At 39.0% G+C, this 26,487-nt stretch overlaps 1 protein-coding gene across 2 annotated transcripts in view; it reads right to left on the bottom strand.

Moving 5' to 3' along the window:
* The window catches only part of GK5 (glycerol kinase 5), a 478,960-nt gene extending 474,902 nt beyond the window's left edge, over positions 1 to 4,058 (bottom strand). Inside the window, exon 1 of one of the 2 annotated variants that reach the window (XM_044071017.1) lies at positions 3,399 to 4,057. In XM_044071017.1, the coding sequence (XP_043926952.1) occupies positions 3,399 to 3,524 (126 nt within the window). In that variant the 5' untranslated portion in view covers positions 3,525 to 4,057. Of the gene's footprint in view, positions 1 to 3,398 lie in introns of both variants that reach the window. The other variant, XR_006364759.1, reaches the window with a different exon arrangement.
* Positions 4,059 to 26,487: the final 22,429 nt, after the last annotated feature.

The following is a 26,487-nucleotide window of genomic DNA, read 5'->3' on the forward strand; positions in this document are numbered from 1 at the left end:
AAAGATCTACTTGAGGAGTACCCCACTGGTGAACAATGTCCAGAAACATATCCATGTGAAGCATCCATTTGTGGGACCGAGTGAAGGGTCTGCTCAGATTGTCTGCCACAACGTTCTGATCTGAAGGAATATAAACTGCCTGAAGAGTCACTTGATATTGCATACCCAGATCCCATACCAGAAGCACCAGCCACCAAAGATGGTAAGATGCCATACCCCTATTTGATGATATACCACGACTGTGGTATTGTCTGTGAATACCCTGAAAGACCCTGGAGAGAACAAAGGATTAAAGGCCTGAAGAGCCAACATAACAGCCCTCATCTCTTTGATGATGTGTTCCTGCTGACAAGGAGACCACACTCCCTGAACCCTCAGGGAGCCAAACGTTGCTCCCCATCCCACATCTGAAGTGTCTGTGAACAGATCCGGAGAGGGAAGAGGGGGCTGAAAAAGGAGTCCTGAATTCAGAGACAACTGCCAAATCCGCCACAGAAGTTCTTTCTTGAGACACGGGAGAAGAGGAACAGGAAAGTCTACAGAATGCGTGCTGAAGCCACATCGATTTCAGAAACCACTGGAACTTCCTCATGTGGAGTTTGGTCAGAGACAGCATTGGAATGGTGGAAGCCATCAACCCCAGAACTCTCAGAAACTCCCTGGCTGTAATGGAGGCAAGAGGAAGAAAAGCTTGAAAGAAATAAATGAGAGTCAATGCCTTTGGAAGAGGCTGGGATGCCAGCACTGGCACCATTTGAATCCTGCAACCCAGAAAGACATGATCCTGAGGCTGAGTCAGGGAAGACTTTTTGAAGTTTATTGTGAACCCCAGACTTTGAAGAGAAACAGTAAAATGAAGATTGTGCAGAAGGACCTCTGGAGAAGCGGATGTCTGAATCAGCAGGTCATCCAAATAAGGAAAGATTTGGATCCGTTGAAGCCTGCAAAAGGCAATCATAGGAGCGAGATATTTGGTGAATAGCCTTGGGACAGTAGAAAGGCCAAAGCACAAAACTGAAAATGCCAGGAAGTAGAGAAACACAAAAATCTCCTGAAAAAGAGGATGGATCGGAACATGGAGATAGGCATTCTTGAGGTCCAGAGACACCAGAAAGGCCTGAGAAAGCAAGAGAGGAAAAAGGGACTGAAGTACCTTCTTTTCAGGGCACTAGAAACATTCTTGAATAAAACCCCTTCCCCCTTTGGGACACAGGCACCTCTTGACTAGTATCCTGAGACAAGAGGCAACATGGGATATATGAGGAAAATCTAGTTTGGCTAGATTTTTTTTTCTTTTAGTTTTTACTGATTGATTTGTCTGTGTGATCTTGTTGCTCACTGTTATAGTTATAAAGCCTGAGAATGTCATTGTTACTTACATTCTGTATACTATTTACAATGTTTTAAAATCTCAGCATGCTGATAGAACCATACAATAGACTCCCCTCTTATCTGGTCTTGCTGAGACCGGACCTTAGACTGGATGAAAGAATGGCGGGTTAATCAGAAAATGCATACAAAATAGCACTTATAGGTTATAAATCAGCTAGAATAACAAAGATTTCTGTTGGTATACGTTTTTCCTAATCAATATGAAGTCTGAAATGCAAATGTCTGTCATTATTTAGCCCAGAGGAAGTAGAAGTGTTTTTCTTCTCTGTTGTCTTTGGCTGGGGCTACGGCAAACATTCGATGGCTGGTTAAAGAGGAGGCCAGATAAAAGGGAGTCTATTGTATGACTAGCCCAAATAATATGATGTCTAGCCACCTAAATGAATAAGAAAGGAAGCACTTATAGAGTCTGAATACATTCACCTAGAATATGTTGCTTATCATAAAACTTTCACAGAAAGTAAACTGAATTGCTAAATGCCATAAATCTAGCAACAAAGTGCGACTCTGCCTTTACCCGCACCATTTTGCCCTTCACATACCGGCACTTTTAACTTTCTTTTCTTTTTTTTTTTCTATGCACAGAGAAAGCCTTTGTATAACCAGATCATCCAAGACAAGGAAAAAGTTAAATGTATATTCACAGCAAACATCCAAAACCAAAGTGCAAACTTTGTATGAATTCTTGAAAATGCAATAAAGTCAAAGAGGTCATACAACCTGCAAATTTTCTCAAAATATTGAACATTTAGGTATTAAGAATGCCAGTGAAATATTCAGAATAGCTAATAGAAAGCAATATACAGGATTTTACAGCTTAGTGGGTAGTTAGAGCACTATTAGCGACATCACAAGCAATGAAACATTTCTTGAACAAGGACATTGCATGTGAACTGATGACTACATGGCATGTGTGAGGAATAATTACACCAACTGATAAGCAATTCTACTGCCATGTGCTTATACCCATGTCCTTCAAAACAAAGAATGCACACACACTGCACTTGTTTCAAATCCAACAGCAGGGAATGCAGTATTCAGGACAGTCACAAAAGTGTGCATTAATTCTTCACTTCAAATTATTCTCATAAGCAGATTATAAAAGGTGCAGGTTGCAGCAAACAGAATGAAAAAAAGTATAGACATGTTTCTCATCTGAACATAACTTCACACAATGTCAGATTTTTGCCTCATACTTTTAGTCTGGCTCTTTTAAAATTTGTAGTTTTCTGGAAAATCATTGAGGATTGCAATCACTAAATAATGACATCCACATGTTTCAGAGTGCATATCCTTCAGAAGGTTCATGCTGGTCCAAAGCCTGTTAATACTACCAACTTTCTTTCACAAGAGCGAGCAATAGCTGTTCCTCATTTTGCCCTCTGACACCCCTCAATTATTTTAGGTTTTGTTCAGAATTGAGATGTATGCTTAGAGGTAGTGCTTAGTAAGTCACAGGAAGTAAGAAAAGTTAACTAAGCACTACATACAATACATCATGATACAACAATATATTCTATTCTGTTAATTTTAGATTGTGTAATAATAGTATTTAATAATAACTTTTGTTAACTTGGGGTGAATTAGAGGCTCACAGTGTAAACTTTTGGGAAACCCTTAATGCTGCTGGCACAGCTATGAACCCTTTAATATTATTTACCAGTTTTATTTATTGCTACAATTTGTTCAGTGTGGTGATTTATCTTTGGTACCCGAAATTACACACCTTCAAGTAAGCAGACTGATGTCACCTTGTGAATAAAGTGCTACAGAAAGGCACAGAACCGACAAATTACTGTGCTGTACTTTTTAACTATTAATGAAAATTCTGTCAACCTTTCCCAAAAGCATTTCAGACAACAATCAACTAAGTCATAAACAGAACATTATTCTCAAATATTTTTTCTGAGTTCGAGCCTGTTATGATGCTGAGTGATGAGATCTGGCGTTTTATGCGTCACACACACACATACGTAGGATGCAATATATTTCCCACGGGATCTTACCTTTCTGCTGCTCGTACCTCTGACCTTAGCTGCGCTGTCATATACGTGGCATCTGATGGTTGTGGTACCCACATCCACAGACAGGATATAAGTTTGTTCAATAACCCCATTTTTACACCTGCTCATTCTCTTACAGAAGCGAAACAGACACGGTCTCACAGAATCGCAGTAAATCGTCGCTAACCGTAAATACTCCAGAAAAATGCTGGCTGCTATTACTGCTCTTCAGCCAACTTTTTGGCATAGGAAACATACCAGGTGTAGCTGAGCAGTTAGCACATATAGGAAGCCCGAATGATTGCTACAGGTGTATTGCTCAATCTCGGCTGATTCATTTTTTCTACAAGTAAGCAAACCGGAAAAGGGACAACAAGCGCTGCTAGTCAACAACCTGTTGGTCCACGTCCCCGGAGGGCTTTACCAGTGTAAACTGGTACTACTAGTACAAGTCTGAGAACCTAAAAACACTTGATGTAAAACCGTGGAATAAATCATACTCTAATAAACCTTAGTCTCACAGTCTATATCTCCAGTGCAGCAGCAGTTTACCCCCCCAAAGATGCTTTCCTTGCCAATTACAAACCTACACCCCATGCTGGAATACTTATGTCCAATCCGAGGCCCAAGACAGTCGCGGGAATACATGACGGAAAACTACGTCACTCATCATTCGATGTGGGCGTTGCCAATACGAAGAAAAGGGGTGTGTACTTTCAGAACTGTGTGGGAGTTAAAGGGGTGTGGAGTTGGATGGAGCGCTTAATAATTTTCTGCACGTCTCAGAAATCTGTACACTACCAAGTTAGCTCCTCCTTCCAGCTAAAGTAAATTTACGTGTAGCGTATTTCACAGTGAGAAAATGAACAGTTACCGTTATTTCATACTCAAGATACCTCCAAACTGTCCAGATTTTCGTAGGATGTCCTCATTTTTTGCTTTGCATTTTTGATCCGTACTGTACCTCATAAAATGTGTGGGTCTAGCAAATCAGCGAGGATTGAAGTCACTAAATAATAGTATAGATTTGAGTTTCAGACTTCATATCATTCAGAAAACGCATGCTAATACAAATTCTATTAGTCTAGCATATCAAAGTTTACATGAGCAATATTTAAAAATTGTCCATATTTTGGGGGCTTTATCCCTCTATTACTTAAGGCTTTCACCAGATTTCTTGCATCAAGACGGCTGAGAGGGATGCATAACAGTACTCAGTCCTAAATTTCACCCCCCCCCCCCCAGCACTTTGTTGTAGGCATTCCTGGATTACATCACACATGCTTTTCATAAATGTGGGCATTCCGTGTTGACTTCAGCAATGAGTCAGAAATTCAAGTGATCTGCTGTTAAGCTCTACGTCAGTAAAATAAATGAAAAACAAACTAAAAGAAAATGAAGTATAAGCACAGTTTCTTTTTTATGACTGCAAACACTTACTGATTCCTCACGTGACAAATCCCATGTCTTATGATATATTAAAAAGGAATTCAATTAAAATATCAGTGTAATATACATATATGCATTTTAATGCGAAATAAAACGAATTATTCTTCTTAAATACTGTCTCATTTTTACTCTAATGGGTTATTCTGCATTAATTTTGCACTACAAAATGCTTTGGGCGTAAAATACAGTACACTGTCCCCTTTTTATTCATTAGTTCAGTTTCTCTGAAGGAATTCAATGTTTTAAAAAGTTCAGAATGTCAAAATACAATAATAACTTCCTAGCATAGGTGACTGCTTATATAGCATCACTTTTTGCCTTCTTCCAGTTCTTTGGAATTATACCAAATGAAAAGAAATGCCTGAATGCAATTTGAGGGTCATGCTGCTCAACACTAGAAGTCTAAATCTCAAAATGCACTCGCTCTAAGTACTCCATAAAATGGAGAACATCGACATTTGTGGTGTAACAGAGACCTGGTTCAAGGCAGCAGAAAGCACCCCTGCAATACCAGGCTACAAATCATTCCACACCTTTCGGCCCCAGAACTTGGACCGAAGCTCCAAAGGCGGTGGTGTTTCCATATTCATAATGGATGCGCACACCTCCAGACTGATAGCCCAACATAATGCATTTGAGATACTTCAGGTGCGGCTAACATTGGGTAAGACAGAGATTCAGGTCATAGCCTGCTATATGTACCCAACCATGTCCCAAGATTCACACTCCACATTCCTAAGCACCCTGGAGAATATTAGGGTCCAACCTAACACTCTCATACTGGGCGACTTCAACTACCCCTCCATTAAGGGGGAAAACTACTCATGTACCAATACACTTGCCCAACACTTTCTGGAATTCATTAATTCCAATGCCCTGGACCAGCTCGTTCTTACCCCCACTAGAGGTAGCAACGTCCTTGACCTGGTCATTACTAACATGGGCGACTGTTGCTCTACACCAATAGTCAACTCCTCTGATTACAAGCTAATCACCTTGGAAATCCACATCCCTCCCACCCACCAACAAAGGTAACCACCATGAAAAACTTCTCCAAAGCTAACTTTGGGCTCCTAAAAATAGAGGTGGCTAACTTCAGGGCACCCATGCAAATGGAGAATAAATGCATGACCATCAAATCATTCACCAATGCACTGTACGAACATGTACACAAATGCATGGATCTCGCCATACCCAATAGAACTAAAACACTCTCCTCAAAAAAAAGGAAGCCAATCTGGTGGCCCCCTGCTATAAACAAATTCTACAACAGAAGGAGGAAACTGATGTGGAATAAAGTGAAGGCCCAAGACTGGAAAAACTCCCTTATCAACCTCAACAAAAGGTTGAGATCCCTCATCAAATCCTCTAAAGCTAGCTATGAAAACAGAATTGCAGCAGATAGTAAAGACAACCACAAGGCCTTCTATAGTTATGTAAAGAATCTCCATGGCAATACACAGATTTGCTCTGAGCTACTGCACAATGGTACCCCCTACACCGAGCCAATAGATATTGCAAATATACTGGCAGACAAATTCAGTGCTAACTTTACCCCCCCCCAAGGATCAATCACAATACCAGTAGATTGCCAAGCACCCAATATTACTGCTGCACAGGTTAAAACAGCACTGTCTAAGGTCAAGAATGCAGCTTCTATGGGACCTGACAGTATTCCTGGCTGTATTCTACATGAACTACAAAGTGAAGTGGCACCTCACCTGTGTGCCCTTTTCAATCACAGCCTCACCTCAGGCTTTGTCCCTACTGAATGGTGCACTGCTACAGTTATCCCTCTCCACAAAGGAGGAGCAACTACAGACCCCAGGAACTATTGCCCCATTAGCCTGACGAGTCTGATATGCAAAGCTATGGAACGCATCATCATGGACCTAATAAACAAGGATATAGGACTCTCCAAACTCTGGAGCCTACACAGTTTGGTTTTGTGAAGGGTAGATCATGCCTGCTCAACTTTGTCAACTTCTTTGAGTCAGTCACCAGAGCTGTGGATGAAGGTAATGTGGTTTATACAGCCTACCTTGATTTGGCCAAGGCCTTTGATGCCATTCCCCACTCAGGAATCATAGAAAAACTTACTAAGCTAGGCATCATCCCCTATATCACTAGGTGGGATGCAAACTGGCTCACAAATAGAACCCACAGTGTGAAAGTAGCTGACTCCAAGTCAGACTGACGACCAGTCATGAGTGGAGTCCCACAGGGTTCCGTCCTGGATCCTCTCCTGTTTGGTATCTACTTCTCTGAAGTCCAGGCCAACATGAAGGGACTCTGGCTAACAAAGTTCGCAGATGATTGCAAGTTGGGGTGATGATTTTTTTGAGTTATGATACAGACTTGGAATTGCCTTGACATAGTAAAGCCTTGCTGAGTCTAATTATGGTAGCTGCCAAAAAAGGAATTACTAGAAAATGGAAATCAAAGTGTACACCAACTATACTAGATGTAGTGAATATAGTAACAGAGATAAAACAACAGAATTGGGGATCTTTAGAAAAGGGAGGGGCCAAACTACATAGGAAAAATGGGAATTGTGGGAACAATATATGCAGAGCAGGAACGAGGTTTAAGAGGCAGGATTTGAATGAGCCATATAATGCTTAATTGACAATAACTGGGCAGATTCTAAGTGGTGTATAATGTTTGCAGCTACAGATGCTTCAATGTTGCCTGTCATGTATACTGTTTGCAACTAAAGTGGTGTCAATGTTTGTTTTTCATTTATATAAATGTGAGATTGCCTATGTCATGGTGAAAATTTAATAAAGATGTTTTTGGAAAAAAAAATTAAGGTGCAAATGACTAAAGTCATATTTCAAGCTGCAGCTGTCATCATATCTATATAAAGCATGCCTCTTCATGCTCTACCCCCATCAAAAGACAGACGCCTTCTACATACCTTTCTGTTGTCAGACTGAAACAAAAATGAAAAAACAAATAGAATATTATATATTTGCTATTGAACGTATATAAACAGCATACTTATTTACTCACCCTCAAAAGATAGCCACTTGTTTATGCATTAGATGCTTGATTGTGAGGAAAATTAAAAAAATGATGAGCTGAAGCTGACTAGAAGAAACTTCTAGAGACAGTACAGTGCTCCTAGACAATTATAGTAACCCTCTGTGCACTCCTCTGATGTTTGTGAAGAATGTTTAAGACCATAATGTCCCCAGCTGAACACAAGATATAATGACCTGTAAGGTATGGGAGAAATGTTAAAGAATTAATGACATTGTCCCATCCCCCGATATAAGTACAGTGACTTTTGTGTACACCTCTGAGCAGGGCTGGTTTTTGATTAACTGGGGCTCAAGGCAAAGGTGATTACTAAACCCATGTCAAAAGCCACTTATACAACCTTGGTGAGTGACAGTCCTCAGCCCCAGAAGTTGTGAATGTCTAGGTATTCTGTTATGTACTTAGCCCTTATGTTTTGAGAGATGACTGTTAAACTGAGCAAGTGACAACAGGGTCAGTTACTTTCAACCAGGCAACCTTCACCAAGCAGTTATAACCACATCTATGTGCAATTCGGCCATCTGATTGTGATAAAAGAGGATGACCCAATAATTTCTTTCATGTTTGTTCCAAACAAACAGTTGTCACTCATTACAATATTGCATGTTGCTTCACAGAATCACATTAATCCTGAAAAGCCAAAATAATAAGTGAGCAACAGACAGCTAGTCATTTTCCTCTACAGGAGATTCAACAGTAGTTGTGCCGACTCTTGTCTGTTCATATCAGGTATTCAAGTAAGTATCCCATCTTACGTCACACAATGCACACTGGTCATGCAAAGCCTGATAGTGACTGTTTAAACTGAGCAAATTACAAGAGGATCAGTTACATTCATCCAGCCAACCCCAGCGCCTCCAAGCAGTTATAGCTAAGAAGCAGCACATTGAGGGCCAGGCATTTATAAACTACCTGTATCAATAAGGAATATGAGTGTCAGGCCTGGTGTAAATTTCCTATTCCCCGTCCACTGGTTTAGGTTATGCTTAAACTGGGTAATAGACAAACTCATCTTCACATGGATGGGACACGTGTCTCTGGGACACATATCTGTCTCTCCAGCATATTTTTTAAGTCACAGACAAAATTCACATCCCTAGACTTTGTATTTCTTTTATTGTTTAACTTAAGAATATGCAGGGGATTCACAAGTGTGGGGTTTGCGGATGCCTTGTAAGCCAAGCAAAAATAACCCCTCAGTAATCTAGAAGAGAGTGAGTAGAGTGAAAGGGCTTTAAGCACTCTGCATAAGGCAGGTGTGTTACACCTTGTATTCTTTTTGAAAGGAACCTCTGAGGTTGCTGTATTTGCTGCATTTGCCTGGTCAGGTACATACAGAAGGGAGCATTATACTCTATGATTGGCCTGATAAGGGCAGAGTACAGTGGAATAATGACCTTTTTGGACCGAAATGCTAAGCCCTTACTTATAAGTTACACAACATAAAATGATTTCCTCACCACTGTGGCCACATGGTAGTCAAGGTAAGGCTACTGTCTACATGTGTACTCAGATCCTTGACCACCGGGTTGAATCTTAGGGTTGTATTATCAACATGATAATTAGCTGGGATGGTTGAATTCCCAAAGGGTACAATTATGCATTTCTTAGCATTGATTTTAAGACCATGGTGTTAGCATCATTTGTTAGTCAGAGATATGCCTTCTTGAAGAATGCCAGTGTCTGCAGGGGAGTCGATGATAACCCCCAACCTGCAATCATCTGCAAACGTAGTCAGTTATAAACCTTCAGCGTTTGCTTCCATTTCAGAAAAATTGATGCCAAAAAGGAGGGGGCCCAATACAGAACCCAAGGGAACTGCATTAGTGATTGGCCTCTTGATAGAGGTGGTCTCACCTATTTTGACCTCCTGGGTCCCATCAGTGAGCAAGATGGCTATCCAGTGGGTGATAAAAGGGGTTATACCTAATTTAGTGAGCTTGTCTATAATGCCTGAGTGGGGTATTGTATCAAAAGCCTTGGCCAGGTCAAAGTAAACTGTATGCTAATTCATTGCTTCAGTGACCCTCTCAAAGAAGTCCAGCAGATTTAATAGGCATGACCTTCCTTTAACAAAGTTGAACTGTGATAGGTCCAACATTTGCAGGTTATCTATGTCCCATACCTCTCAACCTCTTAGTATAAGAAATCAGAATAAAGCCTGACATAATGGGGGGGGGGGGGCAAAGCCCCCAAAATAGGGACACATTTTAAATATTGCTCTTATAAACTTAAAAAGTTGGTTGAATAACAGGATTTGTGTTAGCATGCATTTACTTAAGGATATGGAGTCTAAAACTCAAATGCATATCATTATTTAGTGACTTTAATTCTCAGATCATCCCAGTGATTTGCAAGAAAACCATAAATTTTATGATGAACAGACTAAAAACATGAGGCAAAAATCTAGACATTCTGTGAAAATCTGGACAGCTGAGAGGTATGCTATGTCCTCATTTATCATGCCCATGATGATTCTTTCCATGGCCTTACATAAGAGGCTGGTCAGACTAATGGGCCTGTAGTTACCTGAATTAGTGGTTGGACCTCCGTTGTGCAGTGTAATGACTGTAGCCATTTTCCATTCCTTGGGCACACAACCTAACGGTAGGCTGCAGTGAAAAAGTGATTCAAGTGGACCACAGAGGTCATGTTTCATGCTATTTAGTAAATATCCCAGGATGTTATCGGTTCTCATCGATGCAGTCTTTTTGGCCTTGGAAAGTGCATTGATAACTTGTTCCCTAGTAATAGTTGGGAGGATGGTGGTATGTGGTATCTCCTTTGTACTATCAAGGATGAGTTGGGAGGGCAGATTTAAGCTGAACCTGTCAGCCAAAAGGTTGGCAATGGCCTTTGGTTCAGTCTGGGTGATGCCATTTACAATAAGTTCTTAGCATTGTTGCATATTTCCCTTGCGTTTACGGACATAGCTGTAGAAAGCTTTGTGGTTGTCCTTTGCCTGAAAAGCTATTTTTTCTTCAAATTTAGCCTTTGCAGTATTAATTAACCCTCTTAGCTACCTGTTTAGATTGGTCAGGGGGCTTTTAGTATGTTCGGCATTGTTCCTCCTGCGCTTGGCCAAGATCTTTTCTTTTGTTGTATAACCAATTGATACTGTGATTCCACCAGGGTGGCTTGTCTTTTGAGTTTGTCTTATTCTTAATACAAGTGTGCACAGCTCACTCTATACAGCTATCACTATGGTTGTACAGGAATTTTGTAAATAGCTCAGCTTATGCTAGGGTATTGACTTTGTTTGGGGGTGCTTGGAATTTAGCCAGGGTGTCACTTAGTAGAGAGCGAATAGTTCCTAAAGGTTTTTGGTTTCACCGGTCCCCAGATTTAATTTTTCTTTCAATCAATACTGTCTTATGGTCAGATCTGATGAGTGAGAACATTACATTGGGTGAGGAACATCACTCACCCATGTTTGTACGTACAAGATCAAGGATGTTTGTACCCCTGGAAGGAGAATGGACCAGCTGCTCCAGGATATTGGCATTAATGAAGTTTAGGAATCACTGGGCTTGTGGTATAGGATTCCCAATTTATAGAGGGGTAGTTGAGATCCCCCATGAAGATTGTATTGGGTTGAACGGAGAGGGTCTCTAGTACATTGACATAGGTATGGGTTTCCTGGGACATGGAGGGGGACCTATAGGTTGCAAGGATATGGTGCAAGACCCTGTTTATGGTGAGCTGCACATGTATGAGTTCCAGTGAGTCATACATTTTAACTAATCTGAATGTGAGGTTGTTTTCAATATAGACTGAAACTCCTCCACCTTTAGTTCCCTCCTGTGCAGTAGCTGGTCTAAAGGTGTGAAAGGCATTATAGCCTTGCACTGCCAGGGTACTCTCTGTGATTTTAGGGCATGTCTACATTACTACACAGATGTCTGCATTCTCCAGGGAAAAGAAGACTTGCGAAGAGTGGAGTTTCTTGTTCAGACTTCGAGCATTGAGTGGTACTACCATCAGATATTCCTTTGTAGGTTCAATTAAAATGGATGCTTATCAGTTTGGCATTGTCTAAAAAAGGCACTATGGGGGTGGAAAAGTTCTTTGCCAATATCTGAAAGCCTAGAGGGTATAAGTGCAGACTATCCCTGCCAAAGCAACGTGGTCTGTCAATCATGTCCTCCTAGGCCATTGAATATTGCACCCTCTTGGACTGACACCATAAGCTAAGCCAATTGCTAAAATCAATGGATGGCTATGTAATATTGTTTCATTTACTGTAATGTATCTGTTAACCTACAGATGTTAAAAATAGAATCAAAGGCCCTTGAAATGTAGGTACATCCAGCTAAAAATCTGAACATCTAAGGTGAATAAAATTTGAATACCAAATAGCACATAACTGCTCCTGCTACCAGTAGGGTTGAAGGGTACTACTACTTATAAATACCTACAAATCGCAGCTGATGCTCTGGCCTACCCAGTATCCATCTTGATTAACCGATCTCTGTCAGAAAGTTACGTTCCCACACTGTGGAAAGTATCACATATAATTCCCCTCCACAAAGGCGGACCCTCCACAGAACTAACCAATTAACGCTCCATAGCTATTCTCTCTCCACTCTTCAAAATACTAGAGAGATGCATACACACTCAGGTCTCAGACTACCTCCTTACTAACAACCTCCTTTCTAATACTCAGCATAGTTTCCAACCAACCATAGCACCACCACTGCCTTACTCTCCTTTACTAACGCTATCCTTCAGCATAAAAACAATGGCTATCTCTCCTCTGCTACTTTCCTAGACCTATCTAAAGCAGTTGACATGATCCTACACAAACAACTTATCTCTATCCTCAATAACCTATCCTTCACACAATCAGTCACCAACTGGTTTCAGAGTTACCTGTCTGACCGCAAACAATCCGTTGTATGGCAGAATGACATATCTCCCCAACTACCTGTCTCCATAGGGGTTTCCCAAGGATCCATCCTTGGACCCCTACTCTTCTCTGTTTTCACCAATAATCTAGCCTCTGCCATCAAACATGGCACACTCATACAATAAGCAGATGACTCAACCATCATCTTCTCAGCCCAGTCCCTACCCAAACTGCAAAAGGTCACACAGGAAGCCTTTTCCTCTGTTGAAACTTGGTTATCCAATGCCCAATTAATACTCAACCCAAACAAAACTAAACTACTCATCTTCCAACCCACCAAACTTACTCAAAACAACTCTCACTTTAACATCACAGCAAAAGACAACACCACTATATACCCAACTGAACACACCAAATTGCTAGGAGTGGAAATAGACAATAAACTAAAATTTGACATTCACATATCCATGACCATAAAAAAAGTCCACAAAAAACTAGGAACATTATACAGAAATAAGCAACTTCTCACCAAAGCAGCAAAGATTTCAATAGCAAATTCCCACCTTAACTCCACCCTACTTTATGCCTCTCCAATATATACCAACCTAAGGCAATGAGATCTAAACAAGCTAGAGACCTGCTACAACAAAATTGCCAAATTCACCACAGGGGCATCCTACTGTAGTCACCACTGTCTCTCACTTGCTGAACTGGGCTGGCTTGAACTCCCTCACCTCCTTCAATGGTATCAACTGTCATTCGCCCACAAACTAGTAAACCATCCACTAAATGTCCCATCCCTCCAGAATCTACTCCAACCCTATCGCACCACCAGACCACTAAGATCCAGCAACAAAAATCACTTGCAGATCACTAAAGCCAATAACTCTGCTGGTGAAGCACTATTCTCTTGCACCATAGCCAAATTATGGAACTCCCTCCCACCCACAATTACCTCCATACCATCATGCATCCACTTCAAAACTTTACTAAAAGTGCACCTAAAAACATGCTGGCTATGCCCTTGCAACTCCCACTCTAATATCATCCACCTCATCCAACCACTACCTTTGTTTCCACTCCACTAACTACCTTGATTATAGCAAGCTCAGATGCTCATAAGCCTAGTACTTATTATACAGCAGGAACTTCTTATTGTAACATTTGTAAATGTCTGTTATGTACTTCACAGATAATGATTCTAGTTGTCTACTGATGTACTATGTTCTTCATCTGTAAATATGTTGTAAATAATTGCTATGTAAATTGTTAATCACCATGTAATCCAATGTAACTACTGTCTGTTTATTTTAACTGTGGAGCTGTTCTCCCCGGGCCTCCTCTGAAAATGGACCTACATCCAGTCGGACACTCCCAGTCAACAAATATAAATAAAATAAATAAAATAAATAAATAATAAATACTTTCAAAAAACAGAGTGACAAAAGTGATGGAAAAAGAAGAGGCAATGTAAACTCTATAGACTTTAATGAACTGTATTACAGTCATTTATTTTTGCTTTAGAAAAAGGATATACAAGATGCAATTCCTCTTTCTTTATTGTTGCAACTAGTATGCTGGTCATGTAGTCTACCTCCAAAAATATGGACATCCTGTGTAGTGGTAAATCAGGTCTAAAAATAGGAATGTTCCACTCTCCACACAAAAATCACAAAGTCAGAAAATATTGCAAAAATGTATCTGGTTGATCACTGCCAACATTATCATACAAACAGTAATAACGTTTATCACGCCATTCATCAAACTCTATGGCATACCCCAGATTTTGTCACATTTTCCCATCTCAGTTATTTAAAATAAAATTAATAAAAGATCAAAAAACAAACAAACAAAAAACTCCCTTCAGTTGCCGTTCTGCCTACGTTTAAACTTTGCAAGGTATCTACTCCTGTGACCTCACAATGTTTAAACTTGACTTGAATGTCAGGTTAACTGGACTGGAGTAGTGAACCCCCCCCCCACTCCACTCCCCTCCCACTACAGTGCTCACTGTGCTGCAGGCACATTTTCTTATAGTAGGGGTACTATATTTTATAGACCAAAGAAATATTGCTCTAAAATAAAATGAGGAAAAAGTGCCCCTACAAATGCAGTGCCCTAGACAATTACCTAGTTTTCCTATGCATAAGGTTGGCCCTAATTGTATCTTTCTACGATTACTAACATGAGCAACTGCAAATGCATGCTGTGCTATCATTCATCTGAGAATATCACAGTTTTTTTTTTTTTTTTAAATAAGTGATTCTTCTACACAGGCTCATTTGCCTTCCCATCCTTTTATGCAAAGCCATGGAACATATCATAGCCAAACTCAACTCATATCATAGCCAGAATCATTTATGCAGACACAGACTGATCTACAGCCCAATTAGTCTGGTTTTATGAAGGGTGGGTCTTGTCTCTTAAACCTTGCTAGCTTCTTTGAAAAGGTTACTGAAACTCATAGTGTACTGCTTATCTTGACTTGGCCAAAGCTTTTGATACTCTCTCCCATGCTGGTATTGTTAAAAAATTAAGCAAACTTAATGTAAAAGCCTGTGTTAACCACTGGACTGTTAATTGGCTGTTCAACAGATCTTAAGTTAGGAAAGTTGCTAGTACCCTCTCTGAATTTAAAATTGTAATTGGTGGGGGTACCACAGAGGTCAGTGCTCAGTCTTCTCATGTTTGTCATTTATTTTACAGAATTCCAGTCCAGTATCCTAGAAGTGTGGTTGTCCAAGTTTGTTGATGACTTCAAATTGGTGACTGTTATCTGTTCATCCACTGATACTAAACAGCTCTAGCAGGGGCTGGAATACACACAGACCTAGTGTACTGATAACAGTCCTAAGTTAAATACAAAAAAGTGCAGTGCAGTAAAGTAGCATTCAGCAAAACAGCTGTTCCAGCTTCATGTATTATAAGTGGTACTCTTCTTCAGATAGACATGGTCAGAAGAGACTTGGGTACTTATGTAGACAACCTCCTCGTACCTGAGCATCATGTTTCCACCATAATCAGGAAATCCTTTTATCTAGTCCAGTTAATTTCCAATGGAATATCTTCAAGATCCAAAGAAGTCATCATGCCTCTGAACTCTTCCCTTATCAGACCCATCACTGAATACAATGCCCTCTTTGATATGTGTAAATCAAAGTGTATTGTTCATCTAGAAAGGCCCCAAGGATACCTTGCCAAGAAAATTAAAGGCCCTAGATCCTTAAACTATTCTGATAGATAAACATAACTCTCCTTTTACTCAGTAGCATACAGGCTACACTGAGAATACATGTGTCTTGCCTTTCGGTCCATAAAAGATTCAATCTTATTCGACGCTCTCTTTCATGCTTTGCAAAACCAAGTGGTTCTACAAATACTCATACTGGGGACCTAAAGCTACAGCAAAAATAAATAAGACTTGTAGGGATAGGTTCCTAGCTTAATGTACTCCTAGACTATGCAATAATCTACCATTACAGGTCAAGGTACTACTCTGACTATCGTTAAGGCAAGCCTTGAAGAGTGCATGTCATGCCAAAAAACCTGCAGACATTGAAAACAGGTACAATGTTTTTTGAAAAAGTAGATATATCCAAGGGAGCCCGCAGGATTTTTTGCAGGGGGGTGCAAACCCAAGCCCCGCCCATGCAGCCCCACCCCCTCTGCTGCCCCACCCACCCACGCAGCCATTCCAGTGTCCCATTACTTGGCTATTTCTTCCCATTTGTCATAGACACTGTTCAAATCTCTCAGTGTGCATACTGTTTTATGCTTTACTTCTACAATGATTACAGATATTTGGATTTTATTTACAACTTTTATAGCACAAACACTGATAGACAACATTTACTAAACCTAAACAAAGCAATAGTCTTACAATGAAAACAGACTTGGCATTAAAACTTCTCTACCTTTGAAACCCACATTCGCTGAAACAACATTGAAACCCACATTCAAAGAAAATACATCTGGCCAGTGGCAGGGTAAGTTTACCTTTGGGCTGTTTTCAACTCATAGGCCCCTTGCACACATTTTTAGAACCATGGAAAAGTTATTTGATTCACCTTCCTGATTGTATTAATTATACTATATAATAATTGAATTGTATCCCTTGTATAATACAGCACCACTTGTTAGAGCGTGTTTTAAATTTATAGTTCAGAACATTTTTCCTTTAAACAATGAAACAAATCATATGAACCAATAATGGCAACCTTTCCAATTCAGAACATTTCAACCATAAAGGGCCACTCTACTCAAACTTCTGTCATACAATCCACCATTATCAATTGATATGCAGAATCTTTGCAGAAGTAAAAGTCATCTGAATAATTCCACATTAAAGAGATCTGAAACCAGTGAAGAGGTTGTTGCTAGAAAACAACTTTATATTTCAGTGTTTAATCTACAAATTCAATGCCTGCTGCCCTTGAAGAATAAATTGCCTACGTTGTATTAAAAAAATGGTAAGCTGGTATATTGCAATAGGGAATGGGTGGCAAGCTAAAAAACAAGTTCATAGTTATTAGGCATCTCATCCAAAGGAGGACATACTAAGGACTGTAGCACTCCACCTCCTTAAAATACAGATCTACATGTTGTGGGAGTAGAACCTATAGCCTTCTGTATCAAGATGCAAGTATGCTACCTGTTGTGCTGTTTTAAAAATTCTATACCACAACAATGATAACATTTGCTAAACAAAACAGTTGCACATTTTAAGTAGGCTTAGCATGAGCAGCAGTACATTTCTCTTTCCTTGAAACTCACAATTCTTTGAAAATGCACTTCAAAAAAAATCCACCTGCTACCTCTAACTAGGGCATTTCACTCTCTCTCTGACACACACACACACACACACACACACACACACACACACACACACACACACACACACACACACACATGCACAAACACACACCTCAAACTCTTAGTGCAAGAAATCTGGACAAAACCTAAAATAAATAGGAACAGATTATAAATATTGCTGTCATGAACTAAGAACATTGCTAGACTCTGCACCTGCTTCTGACAAAGTACCTTCTTGATGACACACAGGACAAATATATATCTGTGCAGTTATTCAAACCCAGATGACAGGTGCAGACTTCATCAATGACTTTTAATCAGGATTTGTAGAAATGAAATATTTATTTTTGAGCATGTGCACAATTAAGGAATCAATGTGAGAAAAATCCACATAAAAATAGCAAGATGTGAGATAGAAATCAGTCGACATATATATGGGTGCATGGCAACATCTAAATATCTACAAAAATATCTAATGTACGAAATACCAACAGTTAAAAGCAATCTAAGCACAAAACATTAATAAAACCTAATCACATCTCAAACCAGTATTTGGCTGCACTCCTCCCCTGCTAATTATATACACCATCTTCGAAGTGGTGCAACAGTGAGGAAAGGCCATATATCATTTCCCTGGTGTAACTTCAATTTTATAGATATTTTTTCTTTAGATATTTTTAACTGTTGATATTTTGAACTTTAGATATTTTCTCAACATTTATGCTGTTAATATCTAAACTTTCTACCTGTCACATCTTATAATACATTGCAATGTTTCAAGTTAATAAAAGAAGCAAGCTAATACAGTTCTTAGTTTATGCAACCCACCCACTCTGCATCATGCTGTACTCCCAGATCCCTTACTACATTTAGCTGCTACATCTGTTAGAAAATATATAATTAGAAACATAAAAGGCAGCAATTAATGAAATTTCTGTTTTGTCTACTTTGTACAATGCATGGTATTTTAGGGCAAACATAATTTTATGAAAATCCAGAGGAAGAGGTTCTGTTAAGATACAGACCAGCTCCCCAGTGCCCAGTAACTATGGTAACTAATATTTTGCGAGAAGCATTATATGATATTGCAGTGCAGAATATATCCCCATATCACCCCCCATATCTTATGCATCCTGTATTTCAGAGTGCATGGTGAACTTGGGAGTTAAGCAAGTTAACGCAACAGAAATCAGGAGATTACCTACTCAAATACCCACAGTGGGGCTTTTATGGAAATGTGAAACTTTGCACTAGATATGGGTAATTACTATACTGGACTTTACTCAAAGTTGCATCTTTTTCTTCAGAAAATGTGTATTAATTCACATTCTCTTATTTTCTTAACATTTCAAGTCATTAGTGCTAATGGTTTAAATGTGTCAATGACCATCAACAAATAATAAAATAAATAAGTAAATATCTGTAACAGAAAATACATGAATGGTCCAAGAGAAGTTTTACCTGCAAGAAAAGCATTTTAAATTAGAACATATTTTGGTGAGAGCCCACGAGATGGTCCATATTACACTTCAACCAAAATGTTCGATGCTGTTCCCTAAATGGTAAGTGCACCACACCTGCAGGCAGGAGGTGGGGTGCTGATGCCAGCACAATAAAACACAGTTTTTCTGCTGCCTTTCACCACCATAAATGTATGAACACCAAACAAAACACACCTGTCTGTACAGTGTTTTCTCCATAATGAAATAATGCCTCGTGGACTGGTCACATATGCTCAGTGACCTCCCCACCCAGCCTCTGGCTAAGTTCTCCCAAGATGACAACCACCACACTAAAATTTTAGAGGAAAAGTACCCCATCCATAAAACATGAAGGGAATACAGTTCCAAACCTGTATTGATTTCCCAGTAGTTGGTCAAGAAACACACAATGCTAAAAAATAAATAAATAACGAGTCATCCTAACCAACAAGATCATCTCTGACATTTTTAACACTACCAAAATTCCAAAGTGCCAGTTACGCTACATACGACGGCTCTCTGTCATCAACAAATATTTAGCATCGTACCTGAATGACAGCAACAACAATGACAAAAAAATCCCCTAAGATCACTAAGTAGTTCTTGGGCCAAAATTCAAACCAAATGAAACTTCCTAATAATAAACCACCACCAAACTGGAAGCCACTTGGTCTTGGACTATACTAGACTGAGCGGTAGAATTTTAAAATCTAGGTAACAGGTCAATAAAGCTACAGCATTGGCATCAGAGCATGAATACAGCATTACAAATACATAAAGACAAAATGTATAAGTTACTTACAAATTATTATTTATAAGGAACCAGTCGATAGCAGCACAAATCCTTCAGTTCTTATTGCAGCATCTTCAAGTGTAAGTGTAGGAGAGGAAACATTCCCCAATCAGAGTAGGGAAGCAGGATAACCACACACATCTTTAATAAATCTATTAGGCTGTGACCATGGTTGTAATTTAGTAGGTTTGATACGTATTTGTTACTGCAGTCTGTAGATCTTAAATATTGCATGAAAATTTTACCTGTCAGCATCAGCAAGTAAAAATCCCAAGATCAAATCTCCAAATCCCAAGTCAGTCCCCAAAATCCCAATATCTTGGCAAAACTCCCAAGGAGTGGGAGCACTGGCTGGCTACCACTACCAGGAACTGATGCGATCCGATTTAAATTAGTCAGGTCTTGCAGCTGTAAAAGTGGGAGGGTGCTTCCCTCTTCCTCGTTCTATGGTTCTGGCACTTAAAATGGGATGCAAAGGGTGTTCTTAAACAAGAATGCTCTTTCTTTAAAAAACTTTTTTAAATTAAAATAAAATAAATTTCTCGGTCAGCCGATTCCAGGGGGGTGCAAGTGCAGATATATCCAACCCAAAAATCTGCACACCTAATTAGCATAAAATTTAAATTTCAAATTGCAAATAAGACTTCCCACTTCCAATAGAATTGTGGGAACCTATTCAGAAAGAACATGTTTAAAAATTGACAGTAACAAAAATGCAAATATGTAATCATATTATCAGAGACACAGTGAAAAATCTGTAGATTTTAATGAACAATTTTACAAAAATCTACCTCACAAATTCATTTAGTTTTGCCTCTGAAAAAGGGAGCTATAACATATGGTTCCTCTTTCTTTCAAATATCAGTGCCACTGGAATGTTGGTCATGTATTCTGTTTTCTTGTATACTAAACAGATTCAAAATTGTGCGTGACAGCGGGATTCAGAAAATTCAGAAAATTGTGTGAAGGGATAAATCAAGCCTGAAAATAATTTTATCTCCCAAAATAGGTACATCAAATGAAGAGGCAAATCAAGCCTGAAAGTACCTTCATAACAGATATAGTTGGGAAGTGCATGGGTAGATATAAATTTACACCAGGACTGACATGCTCAGTTCTGCTCAGTTTTGGAGCTGAGCACTATTAAGTGTTTGAAAAGGGAGGCATAAACGTTTAAGTGCGTCTGCTTAAAGGTTTATATGGCCAGGTGACTTATGGTCCTTCTGAGCACTTATCTAGCATTGTTCCTATGTTCCTGTGTACTCACACCCCATTAGCATCTGCCAGTCACACCCCCTAACATCTTGCATCCAAGGCAGGCATCCCCTTCACCCTGTGCTACCTACTGGTCTGCAGGGAGGAGAGGTAAAATTGAAAACATGTTCGAAAGTAATCAGTTGGCAGATTTAAAAAAATTCCTTATAAGTACTTTGACAGAAATATTGAGGGAACAAATGGTACTAATTAATGAACTGATTCTTTTGAGTTGGGATATAGGATCTGAATTGTCAAGACATAGTAAGCTTCCTAAGTTTAATGCTACTGGCTGCCAAAAAATAATTACAAAAAAATGGAAATCAAAATCTATACCAAACACAACAGAAGTTTTGAATATTGTAAAGAAAAGAGAAGGAGCAATCTCATAGAAATATATGAATTTGTGGGAAGAGTACATGCAGAATAATGCTCATTACGTTTAAGAGAAGGCAGAAATTTAAAAGAAAAAGTACAAGTACTGCAAAACTGCAATAATAGAAGCTATTATTACACTTTGTTTTCTTTCTGTTAATGCATGGGAACTGTGTTGCAAATTAGAATGTGATGATTTAATAGAGGTGTTAAAAATTACACAATCATGCCACTAAATGGAAACATACAGTTTGTGTATACAATCTTTAGCATATGAATGCTGGGATTTAATTTAAGTAGGGGCTATGTGCTGCTTCAGATTAGACTGATAAATAATTAGTGAATTTGTTTACTTTCACTCTTCTCCATGATGAATGATATTATTAAACAGTTTAGACTCTGATAGCCACTAGTTATGATATGTAGGTTGTGTTGTTAGACCTAGACTTTGCAGAAGTCCTGGGTTTGATTCCCACAGTTTCAGCTTTTCTGTTGTGTAACTTTGAGTAAGTCACTTAACTGGACATTGATCTTAGGTCACCCATGAAAAGGGACAGTGTGTTCAGTGAACTTACTTGGTTAACAAACATTTATTTTTTATCTCATTTGTACAAAACCCTTAGTTTTCTAGGCAGACTGTTATGAATGATGTAGGGACTTAAGCCTTAGACTGAAGCATGATTTATCAGTTTGCTTACCCAATTAACACACACACACACACACACACACACACACACACACACACACACACACACACACACACACACGCACACACACACAGACTGACCAGTTAATAGAATCATACTTCTTGATCACTTGTATCAAGAATCAAGACCAAAGACAAACGTTATCAAAAATGGAGGCCTTCATCTAAAAAAAGCACATTTAGAATACAATTGCTATTCACTTATAAAGTTAATATTGTTTTAGCATACATTTTTGAGGAATATGAGGTATATAGTTGTAATGTTTAATGTTATATAACATACAGGGTTATGATAAGGTCTCCAATCATAACTACATTATTATGTATTCTTGACATGGATGCCACGAGATTCACCTGGAGAGCTTCTCTCTTGAGGCGAATCTCTTGGCATCTATATCAAGAACACATAATAATGGGTTAAGCTCAAAGAGACCCAATCATAACTCTTTGTAGTGCGTGGAGTTTCATCTACTCCATGTACTACCTGTTTAAAAAAAAAACAATAAAAGCCAAAGTGTTTGCAGGCTTTGAAAGCTAGTTGTGACATAGACAGTAAGTAAGGGGGAAAAAAATCAGGAACAGTTTGTAAACACTGCCCTAATTTAAATAAGTTACTTACAGACTGATGTCTGTAAACTTACGTTGACATAGGATGAAAGATATTCAGGGATTGTTGAGTGTGAAGGAATGACCTTTCCCTTATACCCAACTGTAACGGTGCTTAGGGGGTGTATAACAAATGTTAGGGAGTATAAAGCACTGTTATGATATGGCTTCATGCTACAGAAGCAGGTAACAGCTTTATCTTTTTTCTAATTTTGGAGCATCATCATGGTGCTCCATGCACTACATTATACTTATCATTATTTTCTCATAAAATTACAAATACTGTGAGTGACACAGTAAAATTCTAAGGCAAAATTAAGGATAGCTAAAAGGAATGCCCAGGATGCTAGCAATTGGATGCTGCCACAAGTTATAATGTGGCAGGCACAGAAACACTAAAACTATATTACATTGAGAGGTGCCACTGACTGATGCATTCGCCTATGGCATAAACTCTTCCAAAATGGTGACCCTAGTAGCGAATAAATGTTTTCGCTCATACTTCCAAAAGTAAACCTACACTTCATCAACTCCTGTCTTACCCAGGTAACTGATTTTTATCTCAAGATTATTTTATCTCTCACGAAAATTTACTTCTGAAGTTTGGATGCTAATTAGTGTCATTCACTAAATTATTTACACTTTGGTGGCCCAAGTGGAAGATGCCCATTTTCAGAGGGGACCTGGGAAGAAAAGTTCTTGAAGCAAACACAACATACACATACATGTGACAAGAAGGAATACCATTGCAGTAACATGATATATACTCTGACCAGTACAGTGCTATGGATGTATAGTATTCAGGCAGTCTAGTCAGTGATGCTGTTGACATATATTGTTCATAAGAGATACAAGCAGAGTGTGAAAGGACATTCCGAAACTAAACAAGACAAGTAAACTCACAAACAATGTGCATTACTATAATTATATTTAAGTAACATCAAACAAAAGTTACATATAATTGACATGCTAAGCATAAACTATTGGAATACAGTCTGAATAATATGTCTGTAAAAGTACATAACTATTTACACATGATAACATGATATACATACATATAGGGGCTGTGAAGGATGCAGATGAGTTGACTTTCAAACAGATTAATTTCAGCACTTCGTACTCAATGATTTGTATTTTGATCACCTAATATATGCTGATATATATATATATATATATATATATATATATATGGCTATACTAGCATCCTTTGAACGGCTGCTATGTTGACATCACTAACGTCAACAAACATTGACACACCATTGCACATTCTCCTTTTCTAAGTCTTGGAACATGGAAGTAAGAAAACAATGTTTTTGCAGGGTGGCAAGCTCCCCTCCAATCCTCACTTGGAGGGTTACACCCTCACCCCCTGCTACTTATTTATTCCACCTTACAAAGATCGCACATATCCTGTTGATTGCCCATTCTTGTACAACTGTTGACTATCTGTATTGTTGACCAAAGGTCAATTTTAGCTAAAATTGACCAGCACTAGGGAAACCAGTATCTCTTTCTCTCTCCCTCTCTGTATAAACATACACACACACACACACACACACACACACACACACACACACACACACACACACACACACACACACACACACACACTCAAACACACACAAATTTTGCATTGTGAGTAAATAAACTAATGACACCACAGGAAAGTTATTAGCAGTAAGAAGATTAAACAAGTTGGCTAAATTACTCAACTTAAAATGGCATTGAAAAATTACTACATGCCTACAGCGAGCCATGCAAGGAAGCAGAAATAAACATATGAGAGTAAAATATTCAGGAAGTGATAAATAAACAGTGGGACATACAGGGCAAGAAAGAAGAAGCTGAAGTCATTGCTAGAAAATATTATTGGAAATGTAAAAAAACAAAAGTGCAGGATGAGTGACAAAAGTCATATGATACAAGGAGGATAATGCATTAGGAAATAATGTTACTGCATGTCATAAATGAGTATCATAAACATCTCATGTGTTCACCACACACACACATATACACACACACACACTAAATCTACCCCCCTTGCCTAACCCTTACTCTAACCCTAACTCATATACACTCACTCACACTCTAGATGTAGCCACTTACCTGACCCTTATGCTACCCTAACAAGCACACACTCATACATACATTAAATCCATCCCCTTACCTGTCCCTTACTCTACCCCTAAAACACACACACACACACACACACACACACACACACACACACACACACACACACACACACACACACACACACACACACACACACTCCTAGCCCTAACAAAACCACACTTTACTTAGTTCACCAAACTGTATGTTGAACAATCACACATTTGCTTAAACTGCATTTTCCTATTGCTTTTGTTGAGTGGTGAAGAGCTGAATTATAGATTGATGAATATAAGTTAAGTGGGAGTGGCTAGTAATGCTGAAACTTGTTTATAATGGAAGTTTGTGTGTGTGTGTGTGTGTGTGTGTGTGTGTGTGTGTGTGTGTGTGTGTGTGTGTGTGTGTGTGTGTGTGTGTGTTAATTCTACGGTAAGGGCTAGGGCAGGAGATAGAAGTATGTTGTGTTCTGAAGTCTGTGTGTGCGTGTGTCTGTCTTATGTAGGGCTAATGTTAGGAAAGGGTGCTTAGCACCCTAATGTGTAGGGTTGGGATTGGGACAGGTGAAGGGTTAAGGTGATGCATAAGCAACCCATCCCAGCAGGTCCCTCATTTAACTCCCACTCCCATGTCTTTTCTGACAGCTGACGACTGAAAGGAGGAGCTATCACCCTCAGGGGTTTCAAGTAATCAGAAATAAACATTAGTACATGGTCTATGTTGGAAGCCTCCCTCCATGGAAGTTTTAACAAGCTGGAAAAGTACTTTCTTAGCTATATGATTTTGAAGAATACCCTACCTGCCATATTCATTTAAAAGGTGGTGCCAGTAGCGACTATATTCCTTTCATTTGAAGATATTCTCAATCAGAAGCCACCTTCAAAATGATTAAATAAAAGCCTCCCTTGTTTTGAAGCCATGGCTTGCCTGGTACAATTATCATAACTAATTCAGCATCAGAAAGAATGACAGAAAAGGACAATGATCCAGATACACTGGCAACAATTAAGGGCAATACAGACGATGAAAGGTGCTAGAAAAGAAAGCCAGTAATGTGACTTCAAGTGTATGTCATTCAGTCTAACTACACACACGAAATCAGACCTTGCTAATTCTTGCATGCCTCCATTTACTGGGATCCCTCGTTGATCTCTCTGTAATGTATCACTTTATACTTGTACAGCTTTGTCACGTGTTCTATACTGTGATCAGTGGAGAAAAGGAAAATGAAATGTTATGTTGTGTTTTAACCTACTTCACCTCTGCTGTCTGGTCTATGATATTTTCTTATCCAGAATCAGACGCATCAGAGAAAACAGAACAAATTGTTCCTCAGAGATTGTTCGTGAGACTACATTGCATATCTAACATAGTTACAGTCAATTCCATCTAGGTGGAAGCACTGCATTTTATTACAATCACATTTTGTAATCTGGCAAACCTCAAAAAACTTACTGATTTTAGATTTCTCTAGAGTTGCCCAAGATGTTTCAGCCTATCTGGTAAATAAAGCCTTTGGAGATGATTAGAGGTTTCCATCTGGAGTGTATTGCATATTATTACTGACTAACATTTTTTATAAAAGTCCTCATATTTTCACTTAAAGGCAGTAC

Source organism: Protopterus annectens, chromosome 5.part0 (genome assembly GCF_019279795.1).
Source record: "Protopterus annectens isolate FY-2018-M chromosome 5.part0, PAN1.0, whole genome shotgun sequence".
Taxonomy (NCBI): domain Eukaryota; kingdom Metazoa; phylum Chordata; order Ceratodontiformes; family Protopteridae; genus Protopterus; species Protopterus annectens.